We start from the raw sequence: 18,521 nt of genomic DNA, 5'->3' as shown, positions 1-18,521 counted from the left end.
CGGCGACAGAGCGGGCGCTCCCATGTCAGAGAGGAGGCGGCAGAGCGGGCGCTCCCATGTCAGAGAGGAGGCGACAGAGCGGGCGCTCCCATGTCAGAGAGGAGGCGACAGAGCGGGAGCTCTCATGTCTGAGAGGAGGCGGCAGAGCGAGCGCTCCATGTCTGAGAGGAGGCGGCAGAGCGGGTGCTCCCATGTCAGAGAGGAGGCGGCAGAGCGGGCGCTCCCATGTCTGATAGGAGGCGACAGAGCGGGAGCTCCCATGTCAGAGAGGAGGCGACAGAGCGGGCGCTCTCATGTCTGAGTGGAGGCGGCAGAGCGGGTTCTCCCATGTCTGAGAAAGGCGGTGGCAGAGCGGGCGCTCCCATGTCAGAAAGGAGGCGGCAGAGCAGGCGCTCCCATGTCGGACAGCCATCTTGTGTATGGCCAGATTAATACAAGTGATAATAGATCTGAGGAAGCACAGATATCACGTGATTCTCATCTCCATCATCCCCTTTCTGTGTGGATTGTGTTTTACATGCTGGGCAGCAGATACAAGTCCAGTGTAAGTAGCTGATCTGTGTTCTGCTTAATGACAGTAATTGAATGAAAAATGACGGGAGCCGTTCTCCTTCCCTTTGAGCTTTGTCAGTACTATAACAGGTCAGGCCATATCGGAGGTTTTGCAAAGTAATGAACACCCCCATTAATGAGAAATAAGTTACATCTGACCTATTACACACCCTCACTGACACACAGGTACTTTTCTGCATTTATTATACTTGTCAAAAACCCTATTATGGTGATTTCCAAAGGGGATAATCCCCGATCACCCGCACGTCCTACTACGGCAAATGCGTCTCCATTTCCTCTTCATTTATATCAGTGATGAGAAATTCTGCGATTCCCTGGAAGGTCTCCCCCACCCACCGCCAAACTTTACCCTATAAATTAATGAGCACTGGATTTATCTGTCTACAAGCACCATGGCCTATAGGTAGGAAAATCACTGCTATAGCGGCAGCAATACTGTAAGGGACCGACATTGCCCTATACGCTGCAGCCCAGAGACGCGTGGTGTCCGCAGTATGGCGCCATTACACACCTCGTTACTTCCAGACATTGCATTTTATTCATTATTTCATACAAAACTATAAAGCGGCGGTCACTGCTCCCCCCTCATCTGTTTCCAGTACGGCTTGTACAGCTTCTGGAGTTTGGTGACGTCCTTCTCGGATGGCTCTTGCCACTCGTACCAGGAATACCACAGGCCCGGCGGGGGTGGAGGCGTCTGTGACACCGCACTGTGCGTCCGCGAGTAGTCTCCGAAGGTGATGTCCTTGTTCTGTATCATTACTGGCAGGAGACCTGCGGATTAGGAGGGGAACGGTACGTTGTCAGGCGCAATTTTATACATCTCAAAAAATTATTTAAAGGGGTTGAAATAAAGTCTGCAGTCACTATATGACCACGAGTGGTGGCCATGCAGATTCTCACGTAGCATCGTCTCACCGTGGTCCTCGGCCTCAGTTATGGCCTTCACGAGCCGCTTGTGTTGCTTCATGCACACACCTAGGAGATAGACACGTTACGTCTATGGGCGTCCGCCTGCGGGCCGCGCTGCGCTCTACAACAAGACAAACCTGTTCTGGTCGGGTCATACACGACTCCCGTGTGCGGACAGATAAACTGCTGCAATAACTTCACGTTCTGCGGAAACAATGGAAATGGAAATCATCGGCCTGGGCTGGATTGGGAGAGGTCACCGCACCCATAGGAGACTCACCCGGTAATCCACACCAAGGTTCTGGTCCCGGCAGATGGGGCAGGGATTGCCGCACACTTTACCTCCTCTCTACAAGAAAATACAAAGTGCTTACTGCATATCGAGTAGCAATACCAGGCAGGGCCTATACACAAGAGTGGCGCTGCTGAGCAGCCACGTATCTAATGATGAACGCGTCATGTGTGGAAACTTCCAATCACTCACAATGCAGGTTTTCCGTGTTTTCTGCGGGGGGATCGGTCCCTTGTGATTTCTTCTGTAACCGGTCCAGACACATCTCTGTTCATAACGCTCCAAGTACTCTACAGAGTGGGGAGAAATAAGAAAATGCAAAGCCGCGGAGAACTCACATGGTGTGCAAAAACCACAACTCCCAGCATGTCCTATCCAGGGCTGGGAGTCAGTAAGCAAAACCACAGACTCCGACTCCTCAATTTCAGAGACTTCTGACTCCACAGTGCCTGTCACTACTGAGCATGTGCAGAAAGTACAGCACAGATTCATCTCAGCTAAAAGCCGAGATCAGGAACAGAAGAGACATTTATAGGACATTTCATAACTTTCCAAATTATTATGGAAACATTTACAGTACATCCTGCACTGAACTACTGCACCCAATATATTATATACTAGTTGAAGAGCCCGGCGTTGCCTGGGCATAGTAAATATCTGTTGTTAGTTATAGCACCTTACTTCTCTTATTTTCCCATCACGCCTCTCATTTTCCCCCTCACATCTTTCATTTTCCCCCTCACATCTCTCATTTTTCCCGTCTCCCATGACAGCACACCTGAGAGAGGGGATCCGCCCAGTCAGGACAGGAAACCTACTGAAATAAAAGGGCGGTACCTCTCCCTCGCTTCAGTTGGGTTTCCTGTCCTGATAGGAGCCCTAGTTCTGGAATCACGGCGGTTTTGAAGACTCACCCACTCCTGTCCCGGCACTGGAAGAACAGGCAGAGCGCCTGTATGCCGGCCTTCAGGCTGTGGAAGCGCCGTTCGCAGGTCCTGGGGCCTTTGCGCACGTGCGGGCGTCGGGTCAGCGCAGTCCGGAGTCCTGTGGCTCTTCTGCGGCTGCCACGCCGCTCTCTGCCCCCTCTGCTGCTGCCTTCGGCCCTGGGCCTAGCTTCCGGGTGCACGGCAGGCGTTGCGAGCAGGGCACGCTGGGAATGGGCGTGCCCGCGTGACATCACTGCTGCGCGCCGGATCCAAGATGGTGGCGCCCATAGACTAACGCTGGCCAGGTCACAGGGATCTTCTGGCGGTCTCCTGGTGAGCGCAGAGGCGGGGGAGGAGCAATTTCTGAACCGGATGAGGCGGTGAGCAGAGTGGATCACCCTTCAAAAGGGGGTGAGTCCACAGTGGAAGTGCTCACATCTACACAGCTCCACTATGGAGGATTGTATGGAGCAGCACCCACAACAGCCATTGCTACAGCAGCAGCAGCAGCAGCAAGAGATCTTACCAGGTGCTAGGTCTGCTCACCAGCATACTAAGAGGAGAAGCGGCAGTCGTCCGGATCGAAAGTCACAGGATTCCTCAGCTTCTAGGAGGGACGTTATCCGTATTCCAGATCGGCCTCAAAATCCGGTACCCTTGCGTGTCAGCGGGTGGTGAGTGATCTTCGTGAATGTCACATTGGTGGTAACGGGCTACATTTCTCTGCTTACTTGTCAGGCGCCGAGGAAGGCTAGTGCCAAGTCAAAGAACAAAGAATGTGCCCTCTGTAAAGCCCCGCTAGCAGTCCAATGGCAGAAAACGGTAATTAGTCTTACCGATAATTGTATTTCCAGGAATCCATCCTGACAGCACCATGGAGGACGTCCTTCTCATCCGCAGTGGGACAGGAAACCACGAGAGTTCAAAAGGACCCTCCCCCTTCCACCCTTCAGTGATTTTTCAAAGTAACAGGTCTGGATGGATGCAAACAGAAACATTTATTTTGAACATAACAAGATTAGTACAAATGTTACTTCACATAAGTATAACAGATATTAGGGAGGGAACTATCCGTGCTGTCAGGATGGATTCCTGGAAATATATCGGTAAGACTAATTACTGTTTTCCAGGTCACCACCTGACAGCACCATGGAGAAGTACCAAAGGAAACCTCCTGGTTCTAGGGTGGGACTACCGCTTGAAGCACTTTCCTGCCAAACGGTAATTGAGAAGAAACTACGTCTAATTTGTAGTGTTTTGAAAAGGTGCTAATATTAGACCAAGATGCTGCTCTGCAAATTTGATCGATTGAAGCCCCCCCTTTTTCTGCCCAGGAAGCGGATATAGCCCTAGACGAGTGAGCTTTCAGGACCTCTGGGGGGTTCTTTCCCTGGGCCTGATAGGCTACACTAATAGCGGATCGAATCCATCTGGCTATGGTGGATTTTGAGGCTTTCTTCCCTTTATTAGGACCCCCATAAAGGATGAAGAGATTATTATCCTGCCTCCAGGTCCTAGTCATATCTAGATATTTAAGTACTGTTTCTCTGACGTCTAGGTTATGGAAAAAGGACTCTTTCTGGTTCCTAGGAAACTGGCAAAAAGATGGAAGTACCACCTCCTGGTTTATATTGGAAACTGAGGCAACCTTGGGAAGGAACCCTGGGTCAAGTCTTAAAACCAGCCTATCATCGAATACCTGAAGATAAGGATTCTGGATGGACAGGGCTTGGAGCTCCCCTAATCTTTTGGCCGATGTAATGGCTACCAAAAAAACTGTTTTAAGGGAAAGATTAGCAATATTAATATCTTTCTTAATATCAAAGGGCTCCCTACATAACTCATTAAGGACTAAGTTAAGGTCCCAAGGAGGGACAGTGTTTCTGATTGGGGGTCTAAGTCTCGTAACCGCCTTGGAAAACCGAGCGATCCAAGGATGAGCGGCCAGAGAAGTATCATAGAATACACTGAGGGCTGATATCTGGACTCTTAAGGTGCTTGGTTTAAGCCCTTTCCTGAATCCCTGCTGTAAAAAATCCAGAATCTTAGGTATGTTAGGGGCAATCAACATCGATTGTTGCATCTCCACAAAAGCTGCAGAATTTTTTCCAAATCTTAAGGTAAATTGTTGAAGTCACTGGTTTTCTACTTGCTAGTAGGATAGAGATTACTTCTTCTGATAGGCCCCTTGTTCTCAGGATCTGCCGCTCAGGATCCATGCAGCTAACTGTAGATTTCCTGGGTTCTGATGAAGAACCGGACCTTGAAAAAGTAAGTCCTTTAACTCCGGGAGATGGTAAGGATCGTCTACTGCTAGTTTCCTTAGGAGAGGGAACCAGCTTCTTCCGGGCCAGAAGGGAACCACCAAGATCACTCGAGCTCTGTCTTCGAATATTTTCCTGAGGACCCTCGGTACTAAAGCTAGAGGGGGAAAGGCATATAGCAGATCTTCGCTCCATGACTGGGAGAGGGCATCCACTCCTGTCGGGTTCTCCTGAGGATTCAGAGAATAGAACGCTGTCACTTTTGCATTCCTTCTGGTCGCAAAGAGATCCACTCTCGGAGTTCCCCAGCGTCGACACAGGGTATCGAAGACTTTGCTGTTTAATTCCCACTCTGTGGGTGACAGTTTCTCTCTGCTCAGGAAGTCTGCAATCTGGTTTCTTGAGCCTTCTAAGTGAACCGCTGAAACCGAAAGTACCGATCTTTCTGCCCAGGTGAAAATTCGATCGGCCAGCTGTTGTAGCTTCGGGTGCCTTGGCCCTCCCTGATGACGAAGAAAGGCCACCGTGGTCATGTTGTCCGAAAAGATCTTCAGGTGTTTGTTTTTTAGCAAGAACCGGGCTGAATGCAACACCTTCCAAACCGCATGCAGCTCTCTGTGGTTTGAGGAATTGCTGCCGTCTTCTGGATTCCATTGTCCCTGGAAGAATCTTCCGAGAACCTGGCCACCCCAGCCCTGTTGACTCGCGTCCGTTGTTACCGTGACTGCCGGAGTCTGGATCCAAGGGACGCCCATCCGGAGGTTTTCTGACACCGTCCACCATCGTAGGGATTGTCTGACCCGATGAGACAGAAGAAACTCCTTGTCCAGCGAAGACTGTCTTCTGTCCCATGATGACAGAACCGCCCTTTGTAACTGACGGTAGTGGAATTGACTCCAGCTGACACATGGGATACAAGCTGTCATGATGCCCAAGATCTTCATTGCATCCCTTATTGTCACCCGATTTTTTGCAAACTGTCGAATCTTCTTTATCAGATCGGATCGTCTTTTGTCCGGAAGGAATGATTTTCTGATCTTCGAATCCAACACGACCCCTAAGAACTGTCTTCTTGATCTTGGAGTTAGGTGTGACTTTTCCCAGTTCAACACCCATCCTAACTTCTGCAGTGTGGAGATCACCAACTGAGAATCGACCTTGAGTTGCCCTACAGAGTCTGCTACCAACAGGAAATCGTCGAGATATGGTATTATCGTGATATCTCGTCTCCTGAGGTAAGACACGATATGATGAGTTTTGTGAAAACTCTTGGAGCCGACGCCAATCCAAATGGAAGGCAACGAAACTGATAATGGAATACTTCTCCTTCCTTCTCTACCGCGAATCTCAGGTATCTCTGATGATGTGGAAATATTGGCGCGTGGTAATATGCACTCTTTAAGTCTAAAGTGCACATTACCACGTCTTTTCCTAGAAGGGGAATTGTGGAGCGGATGGACTCCATCTTGAACCTCTTGTATTTTAGCCATCTGTTTAGAGGCCTGAGATTTATAATGGTCCGGGATTCTCCTGAGGGGTTTTTTTATAGAAAAGAGACCCGAGTAGTGACCTGTTCCTATTTGGTGAGGAGGCACAGGAGATATCGCCCCCATCCGGAGGAGATCCTGTACGTCCGACCACATTGGAGAGACTGAAGAGAGACGGGCGTTGGATACAAAATATCTTTCTCGGGGAAGGGAGTTGAATTCTATCCTGTACCCCTGAGATATAACCTGAAGGACCCATGGGCTTGTGGTAATTTTCTCCCACTCCTCTAGGTAATCTAGCAACCGTCCCCCTATCCTGGTGGCGTCATTTTCTCCGGAACTCTGACCTAGGGTTCGAGGGACCAGGATCTCTATTTCAGTTCCTATTTTCTCCCCCTTTCTGGTAGCTCCATCTTCCCTGCTTACCCTTACCCCTGTAGTCTGATCTTTGACTGTAATAGGGCATACGAAAGGGCTGGAATTTTTTCTTCTTCTCTTCTGGAAACCCCTTCTTTTCATCAGAAGCTTTTTCCAGTATGTCATCTAATATGGGACCAAAGACCCTGCCCCCCGAAAAGGGAATGGAACATAATTTGTTCTTCGAATGGACATCCCCCGACCAATTTTTTAACCATATGGCCCTTCGGGCGGCATTCGACAATGATTGGCCTCTAGCTGTGAATCTCACAGATTCTGCCGTGGCATCTGCGAGAAACCCTGTTGCAAGCTTTAGCAAAGGGATAGCTTTTATAATAGATTCCCTCGAGGCCTTTGCTGACAACTGGTCTTTCAAGTCGTCGACCCATAGATGCATTGCTCTCGCCACAGATGTTGCCGCTATATTTGTGCGGATCACTGCGGCCGAACTCTCCCACGCTCTTTTAAGGAGGCCATCTGCCTTCCTGTCCATAGGCTCCTTCAAGTTTGAGGAGTCCTCAAATGGTATAGCAGTCCTCTTTGATACTTTTGCTAGTGGGATGTCAATTTTCGGTATATCTTCCCAATCTTTGACCTCCTCATGGTCAAAAGGAAGACGTAGCCTAAAGTCTTTTGGAATGGAGATCCTCTTCTCTGCCTCTTCCCACTCTTCCAAAATCATTGAACTGCGGGAAGAGGTGATGAAGAGGTTAATGGCTGCTAACTGAGACAAGGTTAGAGACCAGCCGGCTCGGACTCACCGAATGTGGGCATTAACCGGAAAGACCTTTGACGTTTGTGAACGCAAGCCCCCGAACATCTCATCCTGGACAGATTTAGAGGTTGAAGGCTCCTCGATCTGCATGGTTTGTCTCACAGCTCCCAGAAGCTCCTCTATATCGCTAGAAGAGAACAAGTATTTCTTTCCCCTCTGAGGAGGGTCTCTGCACACTTCCTCTTCCTCCATCTCAGAGTCTAAGGGACTGTCTTCAGATGACAGGTCAGACTCTCTCTGTCTCTTCCTGGACCTGGGAAGATCCTGGTAATCAGACTGGGTCGACAGGGGAGTGGAAAGGTTAGATATTGAAGCCTGCACTTCTTCCCTAACCATAGTTCTCATGCTCGTTATTAGGGAGGCCTGCTCCTCCCCCACAATACGGGCAGTGCAGGGCTCACAGAGAGGTTTCTGCCAGGAGACGCCAAGCTTCGAGGCACATAACGGACATTTCCTATTCCTTCTTTTCTCTCCCGATAAAGTATGTCCCTAAAATAAATAAGAATATCGCTAAATGGATATTCTATAGGGGCCAAAATAAAACTCACCGCAAGGTGAACTCACATGTGCCTGAGACCCCGGCACTTCTGCGCTCGCCGCAGCCATAGAATTTGGATCCTCCATAGCAGACGCCTCCGCCGCTGCTGCGCTACCTACCTTATATACTTTAAGTCCCCACTCCTCATCAGGAGCAAAGAGGATGCCGCCATTGTTCCCGGCCGTGACCCGGAAGTGATGCACGGCGCGGTGAACCGGAAGTTACTGGCCGCCATGTTTCCAGCGCCCGGCCAGCGTCCCGAGGTCTCTGCGTACCACCCGGCTCCGGAATCACTTGCTAAGGGTGCGCCCTTGCAGGAGCGACAAGCAGGTACACATGCGGGACATCCTCCGAGGTCGAGAGCCCCCAACAGGGGGAAGCGACCTCTTTACCAGGAGCAGCGCTACACTGGTAGAAGCTGAGGGACCCGATAACTTGGGTGTCAGCTCACAGAGTATACACAGCGGGAAGGAAGAGGCCGAGCCCCCCCAATCCACACTCTCTGTAGGGATAGGCGAATCTCTCGTCGTTCCCATCCACAGTGGGACAGGAAAAAACACTGAAGGGTGGAAGGGGGAGGGTCCTTTTGAACTCTTGTGGTTTCCTGTCCCACTGCGGATGAGAAGGACGTCCTCCATGGTGCTGTCAGGTGGTGACCTGGAAAAGCCTCTGTGCAGACTGTATCCAAAAGACTATTCAGGCTGAATCCCGACTTTGCCTCTAGCCTCAGGGCCATGATTAGGGCAGAGGTTAAAGGGTCTTTAAAATCAGTCCTTAAAAAGAAAAGTAACAAAGCCCTAGAGACTTTCGGATTCTGGTGCCTCTCAGTCTGACGAGGAATATCAAGAGGGACCTCCGTCTCCCGGTTCATCCTCTTCTGTGTTCTCTGGCTCCTCTTCAGATAGCGATGTTGGGGGTCGACCATGCTTTCTAACTGAGAACACAGATTAACTAGTGAAATCAGTTAGGGGTACAATGGGCCTTAAGGATGAGAAAGCGTCTAGATCGGTAGAGGACGTTATGTTTGGTGGTTTGGAGGAGAAGAGGAAGCGTACCTTCCCAGTTAATACTAAAGTAAAAGCCCTTATAGAAAAAGAGTGGAAGAAGCCTGAGAAGTCTGGTAGTCTTCCCTCAGCTTCTAAGAGATGATATCCTTTTGAGGAAAAGGATTCAGAAGTATGGGATAAAGCCCCTAAGATTGATGGTGCGGTGGCTAGGTCATCTAAAAAGTCATCCCTACCCTTAGAGGATTCAGGCGTCCTAAGAGACCCTTAAGGCCATGTGCACACGTTCAGGATTTTTCGCGTTTTTTCGCTATAAAATGTGATAAAAACGCGAAAAAAACGCTTACATATGCCTCCTATTATTTACAGGGTATTACGCATTTTTTGTGCAAATGTTCCGGAAAAATCGCGGAAAAAAAAGCAACATGTTCATTAAAAATGCGGAATTGCGGGGATTCCGCACACCTAGGAGTGCATTGATCTGCTTACTTCCCGCACGGGGCTGTGCACACCATGCGGGAAGTAAGCAGATTATGTGCGGTTGGTACCCAGGGTGGAGGAGAGGAGACTCTCCTCCACGGACTGGGCACCATATAATTGGTCAAAAAAAAAAAAGAATTAAAATAAAAAATAGTCCTATACTCACCCTTTGATGGACCCCGAAGTGTTCCCGCCTCTCCGGTGCATGCTCTCTCTTCGGTTCCTATAGATGGTGTGGTTCAGGACCTGTGATGACGTCACTGTCTTGTGATTGGTCGCGTGACCGCACATGTGACTCACGCGACCAATCACAAGCCGCGACGTCATCACAGGTCCTGAACCACACCGGCATCTATAGGAACGGACGCCGCTGAGGAGATCGTCTGGGTGAGTATAACCATTTTTTATTTTTTTTATTATTTTTAAACATTCTATCTTTTACTATAGATGCTGCATAAGCAGCATCTATAGTAACAAGTTGGTCACACTTGTCAAACACTATGTTTGACAAGTGTGACCAACTTGTCAGTCAGTTTTCCAAGCGATGCTACAGATCGCTTGGAAAACTTTAGCATTCTGCAAGCTAATTACGCTTGCAGAATGCTAAAAAAACGGGAAAAAAAAAAAATGCGGATTTCTTGCAGAAAATTTCCGGTTTTCTTCAGGAAATTTCTGCAAGAAATCCGGATGGGTGCACATACCCTAAGACAAAAAAGCGGATGCTTTTTTAAAACATACCTGGGAGGCAGCCGCAGGAGGTCTAAAACCGGCAATAGCCGAAACATGTGTTGCCCGCTCCCTTATTGGCTGGCTGCAACAAATAGAGGATCAGTTGAAATCTAAAGTGCCGAGAGAAGAGGTCCTAGCCAATATGGCAATGGCACAAGGAGAGGCAGCTTTCATAGCAGATTCCTCAGCAGACTCTAAGACTGGCAGCTAGGGCAGCGGAATTGTCTAATGTGGCAAGACGTGCCTTGTGGTTAAAGGGGTGCCCAGGGGACTTACCCTCAAAAAACAGACTTTGTTCCATTCCGTGCGACGGCAAATTCCTCTTTGGTCAGAAGCTGGAGGACATTTTAGAAAAAGCAGGCGACAAGAAAAAAGGTTTTCCTCGCTTTCCGGTGGATATCAGAAGGCCTTATTTTCGGAGGGGAAAATTTAATAGAGGTCGCCCTCTGGGAGATAGAAGGAACTGGGACTATAGAGATAGAAAAGGATCTGGGTACATGTTTAAGGGCCCCTCCACATCGACAAAAAGCCCTCCCAATGACGCCAAGTCAGAAGTAGGGGGAAGGCTCTCTTTCTTTCTTTACGCCTGGATAAGTATTTCCCCCAGCCATTGGGCGTTAAGTGTCGTCAGCGACGGACTAAAAATAGAATTTATTCATCCACCTCGACAGACTTTTGTGTTGACACCACACAGAAAACTTCCGGAGGAACAGCTAGCTCTGGAAACAGAGGTATTGGGGCTAGTTCTAAAACGGGTCCTAGCAGAAGTTCCAAGGGAAGAGGAGGGAGAAGGTTTTTATTCCCCTCTCTTTTTGATACGAAAACCAGATGGCTCGCTAAGGACTATTGTCAACTTAAGAAAACTTAATCGATCAATAATAAATTACTCCTTCAAGATGGAGTCGGTAAACTCAGCGATAAAGATGCTGTTCCCGGACTGCTTCATGACAGCTAAAGACTTAAGATGCTTACTACCATTTCCCAATTCATCGGGACTATCAAAAATTTCTGAGGGTAGCAGTGTTTGTCCAAGGGCAACTCAAACACTACCAGTATGCTGCCCTTCCATTTGGTCTATCGATAGCGCCAAGAATATTTACAAAATTAATGTCAGAGGTCATGTCCTTCCTCCGTTCCCGGGACATAGTCATTGTTCAGTACCTAGACGACTTCCTTGTAACAGGCAGATCAGTGGATCACTGTCTTGCACAAATAGAAGAGGTGACTACGACCCTAGCAGTGTTAGGTTGGGAAATAAATGTTGCCAAGTCGAGATTAACACCAGAGAAAGTTCAGTCCTTCCTGGGGTTGGTTCTGGACTCCACGCGCCAACTCTGTCTCCTGCCAGAGAGCAAGGTATCCAAAATACAAAGTCTTGTGGAATTGGCGATACATCAGCCTGTAATGACACTGAGGAAGGCGATGTCCCTGCTAGGTTCACTAACATCCTGTATTCCCGCTGTAAAATGGGCACATTTTCACCTGAGGCAATTACAGTGGGAGGTCCTGTCAACACAAAGATTGTTAGAAGGGCGTTTGGAGGGAAAAATTCACCTTCCAGTAGGCGTTAGAGATTCCCTAGTCTGGTGTTCAGTAAGGGATCACTTGAGCTCAGGGGTTCAGTGGCTAACTCTGATAGAAAACGTGATCACAACGGACACGAGTGGTACAGGATGGGGTGCACATCTAGGGACCCTTTCGATACAGGGATCCTGGTCCCATACAGAAACATCAGACATCCAATATAAAAGAGTTATGGGCTGTAGAAAGGGCAGTAAGACATTTCCTTCCTATCCTTCAGGGTTGTCATACCAGAGTTATGTCCTACAATTACGCAGTAGTAGCCTATATCAACCATCAGGGGGGAACAAAGTCTCTTTCACTTATGGGGGCAACATCTGTGCTTCTTCAATTAGCAGAATCTCACCTACTGTCCCTCACAGCTCTGCACATAAAGGGGGTCGAAAACACGAAAGCGGACTACTTAAGTCGCAAAAAGCTAAGACAGGCAGAATGGTCGCTGAATCCCAGGGTATTCCAACAGATAGTGCAGGCCTGGGGCAAACCGGTAATAGACTTATTTGCCACGCTTCACAACAGGAAGGTGAAGAGGTTCTGCTCGTTAGACCCGAGGGGGAACCCGGTTGCAGTAGATGCCCTTCAAATACCGTGGAAATTCAGCCTCGCTTACGTGTTTCCACCGATAGCATTAATTCCGGTAGTAGTAAGGAAGATCAGAATGGAGCAGGCAAGAGTGATTCGGATTGCTCCATTTTGGCAGAAAAGACAAATGGTTTTCTCTCCTAAGACAAATGTCGGTAACCGATCCAGGTAACCGATCCATGGATCCTACCAGAAGTTCCGGACCTGCTTACCCAGGGACCAGTATGCCACGCTCAAGTGAAGGGCTCCTTTTGGCAGCCTGGAATTTGAGAGGGCATTACTAAGCCGACAGGGATTCTCGTCAGGGCTAGTCTCCACCCTGTTGAGAAGTAGGAAGCCGATTACATCGAGAATTTATGGTAGGACATGGAAGAGGTTTCTAGAGTTTTTAGGACAACCTTTGTCGGATGAGGCTCCTGTGGGTGCTATTTTAGAGTTTCTACAAGCAGGCTTACAACTAGGGTTGGCAACCAATACGCTTAAGGTTCAAGTGTCAGCGTTAGGAGCTTTATATCATTGTAATTTAGCCTCCAATAAGTGGGTAGCCCGTTTCATTAAATCATGTAGTAGGTCTAGACCTGTAGTAATTCAGAAAATTCCTCCCTGGGATTTAAATCTGGTTTTAGATGCTCTAACTAAAAGTCCTTTTGAGCCTTTTCAAGAATTATCGGTAAAATTTCTCACTCTAAAAACAGTGCTACTGGTAGCTTTAACGTCTGCACGTAGGGTGAGTGACTTGCAAGCCCTGTCCTTTTGTCCTCCATACACACAGATATATGACGACAGGGTGGTTCTAAGACCAGATCCGGCTTATCTACCTAAGGTAGTTCTTAAATTTCATAGGAGTCAGGAGATTGTATTACCCTCATTTTGTGTTAATCCTAGAAATCCAGGTGAGGAAAGGTTTCATACTCTTGATGTAAGGAGGTCTATGTTACAGTACATATCCTTAACCAGTCAGTGGAGGAAAGATCAGTCTCTATTTGTAGCTTTCCAGGGTAGCAGGAGAGGTCATGGGGTGTCCAAAGTTACTATTGCCAGGTGGATTAGGGAGGCCATTAGCTTATCCTATGCTGCATGTGGTGTTCCGATCCCTGAAGGCATCAAGGATCACTCCACCAGGGCCGTGGCTACTTCCTGGGCTGAAAAAGCAGAGGTATCGATTGATCAGATATGTAAGGCCGCTACCTGGTCCTCACCGTCTACCTTCTTTAAACACTACCGACTGAATTTATCTTCCTCTACTGACCTTACATTTGGTAGAAGGGTGCTGCAAGCGGTGGTCCCTCCCTAAGGTGTTCCTTTCTCCAAAAATCTCTCAGGTTTGCTGTCATGGGAGACGGGAAAACACCAAGGTTACTTACCGGTAGCCGGTTTTTCCGGAGCCCATGACAGCACCTGTATATTCCCTCCCTTCTTTTTTCACCCTTTGGTGCGCACTTTTAATTGGGTGTTTTTTTGTTATTATAATGTGGTGGTAGATTGCCATGTGAACTAACCAAGGGGGCCTCTCATGCTCTGAAAATCAACTGAAAAGAGGGAGAGGTGCCGCCCTTTTATTTCAGTAGGTTTCCTGTCCTGACTGGGTGGATCCCCTCTCTCAGGTGTGCTGTCATGGGCTCCGGAAAAACCGGCTACCGGTAAGTAACCTTGGTGTTTCTCCCTCACACCTCATTTTCCCTTTCACTCCTCATTTTCCCCCTCACTCCTCATTCCCCACTAACACTTGTCATTTCGACCTCACATCTGTCATTTTCCGATCACTCCACTATTTTCCCTCACTCATTTTGCACTCACACCTTTTCATTTTCACCTCACACCTCTCATTTTCCCCTCAGTATATACATGTTTGTCATCTCCCTTATATATAGTATACACCTGTATGTCATCTCCTGTATATAGTATATACCTGTATGTCATCTGCCCTGTATATAGTATATACCTGCATGTCATCTCCCCTGTAAATAGTATATACCTGCTGTATGTCATCTCCTCCTGCATATTGTATATACCTATGTGTCATCTCCTGTATATAGTAGTGATGTGTCGTTCGTGAACGAGCCGACACAAAGAGCCGGCTCCCTGCTGTGAACGATGGGAGTCGGCACACCAGTGAGAGCCACTAAAATCCCTTAATGGCTCTCACTGGGCGTAAAATCCCGGACTTCGGGAGGCGTAACTCCGCCCACCTGAGCAAAACCCTGCCCATGCTTCAATTTAATTGGCTAAAAGGAAGTGGGCGGAGTTTCTGCTGTAGGTGGGCGGAGCTTCAGACACCTGAATAGATATCCATTTAGGATCCAAAAAGAGCCGATTCACGAGCCGAAAGAGCCGGCTCTTTTTGGTGAGCGGAGCCATGAGAGCCGGATCACCAAAAAGAGCCGGACTGCCCATCACTAGTATATACCTGTATGTCATCTCTTCTGTATATAGTATATACCTGTATGTCATCTCCTCCTATATCTAGTAATACCTGTCTCATCTCCTGTATATAGTATATACCTGTATGTCATCTCCCCTGTATATAGTATATACCTGATGTATGTCATCTCCTCCTGTATATAGTATATACGTGTGTCATCTCCTGTATATAGTATATACCTGTATGTCATCTCCTCCTATATATAGTATATACCTGTATGTCATCTCCTCCTATATATAGTATATACCTGTCATCTCCTCCTATATATAGTATATACCTGTAAGTCATCTCCTCCTGTATATAGTATATACCTGTAAGTCATCTCCTTCTGTATATAGTATATACCTGTGAGTCATCTGCTCCTGTATATAGTATATACCTGTGAGACATCTGCTCCTGTATATAGTATATACCTGTGTGTCATCTCCCCTGTATATAGTATGTACCTGTATGTCATCTCCTCCTGTATTAGACCTCGTACAAACGTTATTCGGTCAGTATTTTTACCTCAGTATTTGTAAGCTAAATTGGCAGCCTGATAAATCCCCAGCCAACAGGAAGCCCTCCCCCCTGGCAGTATATATTAGCTCACACATACACATAATAGATAGGTCATGTGACTGACAGCTGCCGTATTTCCAATATGGTACATTTGTTGCTCTTGTAGTTTGTCTGCTTATTAATCAGATTTTTATTTTGAAGGATAATACCAGACTTGTGTGTGTTTTAGGGCGAGTTTCATGTGTCACGTTGTGTGTGTTGAGTTGCGTTTGGCGACATGCATGTAGAGACTTTTGTGAGATGAGTTTTGTGTGGCGACATGCGTGTAGCAACTTTTTGTGTGTCGAGTTGCATGTGACAGGTTAGTGTAGCAAGTTGTGTGCAGCAAGTTTTGCATGTGGCGTGTTTTATGTGTGGTGCGTCTTGAGTATGTGTAAGTTTTGTGTGAGGCAACTTTTGTGCATGTGGCAATTTTTCCGCGTGTGCAAGTTTTGTGTGTGGCGAGTTTTCCATGAGGTGAGTTTTGCACGTGTGGCGAGTTTTGCGTGAGCCTAGTTTTGCATGTGGCGAGTTTTGCGCGTGGCGAGTTTTGAGCGGCGACTTTTGTGTTTCGACTTTTATGTGGCGAGGTTGGTGTATGTGTGGTGAAATGTGTGCTGAGGGTGGTATATGTGTTCAAGCACGTGGTAGTGTGTGGCGCATTTTGTGTGTGTGTTCATATCCCCGTGTGTGGTGAGTATCCCATGTTGGGGCCCCACCTTAGCAACTGTATGGTATATACTCTTTGGCGCCATCGCTCTCATTCTTTAAGTCCCCCTTGTTCACATCTGGCAGCTGTTAATTTGCCTCCAACACTTTTCCTTTCACTTTTTCCCCATTATGTAGATAGGGGCAAAATTGTTTGGTGAATTGGAAAGCGCGGGGTTAAAATTTTGCCTCACAACATAGCCTATGACGCTCTCGGGGTCCAGACGTGTGACTGTGCAAAATTTTGTGGCTGTAGCTGCGACGGTGCAGATGTCAATCCCGGACATACACACACACATTCAGCTTTATATATTAGATTTTAGGAGTCGGTCCATTTTATACCGACTCCACAGTCCTGATCCTAGCACCAGTGGTATAGCGAATGAGGATGGGGACGACTGCCGAGACGTCAAAGCTCTCAATATAATGAAGTGAGCTGTCATCTCGGTCCCAGGCTGCTCCTCTCCACACGGGCAGTGACAGACTTCTCTCCGCTGCTGCGCTCCACACGAGCAGTGACAGACCCCTCTATGCTACCGCGCTCCACACGGGCAGTGACAGACTCCTCCCCGCTGCTGCACTCCACACGGGCAGTGACAGACTCCTCCCCGCTGCTGCACTCCACACGGGCAGTGACAGACTCCTCTCCGCTGCTGCACTCCACACGGGCAGTGACAGACTCCTCTCCGCTGCTGCACTCCACACAGGCAGTGACAGACTCCTCCCCGCTGCTGCACTCCACACGGGCAGTGACAGACTCCTCTCCGCTGCTGCACTCCACACGGGCAGTGACAGACTCCTCTCCGCTACCGCGTTCCGCATGGTCAATGACAGACTCCTCGCCCCTGCTGCACTCCACACGAGCAGTGAGACTCCCCTCCGCTACCGCGCTCCACACGGGCAGTGACAGACCCCTCTCCGCTACTGCACTCCACACGGGCAGTGACAGACCCCTCTCCGCTACCGCGCTCCACACGGGCAGTGACAGACCCCTCTCCGCTACTGCGCTGCGCATGGGCAGTGAATGACTCCTCCCCCCTGCTGCACTCCACACGAGCAGTGAGACTCCCCTCCGCTACCGCGCTCCACACGGGCAGTGACAGACCCCTCTCCGCTACTGCACTCCACACGGGCAGTGACAGACTCTCCGCTACCGCGCTCCGCATGGGCAGTGACAGACTCCTCTCCGCTGCTGCAATCTGCACAGACCGTGATCTGACAGCCATATTGTTAATCTTTGGCCACAGGACGAGAGCCCTGCAGACCTCCTTTCCCAGTGCGCCTCTTCTTCTGATTAGCCGGCCCAGCACGACATCCGCCCGCAATGATGACGTTGCTCCAGGCCGGCTAATCAGAAGATGTGTGGATGGCGGCAGTGAGAGACACGAGGGACTGGACACCATGTGTGAATGATGACGACGTCGCTCCTGGAAGAAGAGCTAGGACTTGAGGAGATCCCTGCGCCTCCCGCCACAGATCCCTGACCCCTGACAGAGCGGAGTCCCGGGAATAGATTCTCCCACCTGAGGGATTAGTCTATAAAAAAAAAAAAGAAAAAAAAAAAACTTTTGTTTTTGTTTTCGGATTTCAGCAAAAAAAAAAAAAAAAAAAAGGCCCAAACGGGTGTAAAAGACTTGAGGAGGAAGCACTAACAACCCACTGCAGGTTGTCAGGACATGCTGGAGGTTGTAGTTCGCCTGTAGATGTCACACGTGACCTAAAAGGACCGAACAGGTGGAGAACTTGTTGTCAAGGCCATAAAGTGGGTGAGGCTGATAACAGAGAGCAATAGCAGGGAGGGGGGCTCACTGTTACCTTCACTGCTCAGGTATTCCCAGGGATGCTCCTTATAACGAGACTCCAGGCCAGACTCTTCCGGGGGGCCGCACAGTGAGCGGACCCCGGGGGGCAGCGCCGCCTGTGGGGAGGACACACAGTTACAGGACATTCCTCACCCACTACACCGCCCCGCTCTCCTTCTCCGCCATCGGCTAATTACCCGGCTCCGGAGCCCTCCTCTCACACCGCTCACACACAGCCTGACCAAGGAGGCCGCCATCTTGGAGAGGAAAGGTATAAACCGAACGCAAGGACACCTGCCAATCAGCAATTTTTTTTTTTAAATCAATAAACTTTATTAACAAAACGGGACACAATAACAAACCCCGCCTCAGCATTGGTAACCGTTTTTCTACCACATCCTCAGTAACTATTCTTCCTTATGGACTTTTATTAAAGGTTACGGAGGCATTATGAAGATCATAAGTGGCTTTTCAGCCCCTCAGAGTACT

At 48.7% G+C, this 18,521-nt stretch overlaps 1 protein-coding gene across 1 annotated transcript; it reads right to left on the bottom strand.

Moving 5' to 3' along the window:
• Positions 1-1,092: 1,092 nt before the first annotated feature.
• On the bottom strand, positions 1,093-18,326 carry MRPS18B (mitochondrial ribosomal protein S18B). The gene is made up of 7 exons (XM_077286006.1): positions 18,230-18,326; positions 18,046-18,148; positions 1,970-2,067; positions 1,766-1,834; positions 1,623-1,689; positions 1,492-1,551; positions 1,093-1,347 (listed from the first exon to the last, which is right to left on the bottom strand). The coding sequence occupies exons 1-7, from the start codon at positions 18,287-18,289 to the stop codon at positions 1,145-1,147; spliced, it is 660 nt and encodes a 219-aa protein (XP_077142121.1). The 5' UTR covers positions 18,290-18,326; the 3' UTR covers positions 1,093-1,144.
• Between the last annotated feature and the right edge of the window lie 195 nt (positions 18,327-18,521).

This window comes from Ranitomeya variabilis, chromosome 2, assembly GCF_051348905.1.
Source record: "Ranitomeya variabilis isolate aRanVar5 chromosome 2, aRanVar5.hap1, whole genome shotgun sequence".
Taxonomy (NCBI): Eukaryota; Metazoa; Chordata; class Amphibia; order Anura; family Dendrobatidae; genus Ranitomeya; species Ranitomeya variabilis.
The sequence above is the reverse complement of the archived record's forward strand: the minus strand, read 5'-3'. Positions and strand labels throughout refer to the sequence as shown.

What these genes read in the sequence shown, in the direction of transcription:
- MRPS18B (XM_077286006.1), bottom strand. Translation starts at nt 18,289, where the DNA reads ATGGCGGCCTCCTTGGTCAGGCTGTGTGTGAGCGGTGTGAGAGGAGGG. An exon ending in AAACACGGAAAACCTGCATT is followed by an intron (nt 1,835 to 1,969) that starts GTGAGTGATTGG and finishes ATTTTCTTGTAG; the next exon opens with AGAGGAGGTAAAGTGTGCGG. An exon ending in ACCTTGGTGTGGATTACCGG is followed by an intron (nt 1,690 to 1,765) that starts GTGAGTCTCCTA and finishes TTGTTTCCGCAG; the next exon opens with AACGTGAAGTTATTGCAGCA.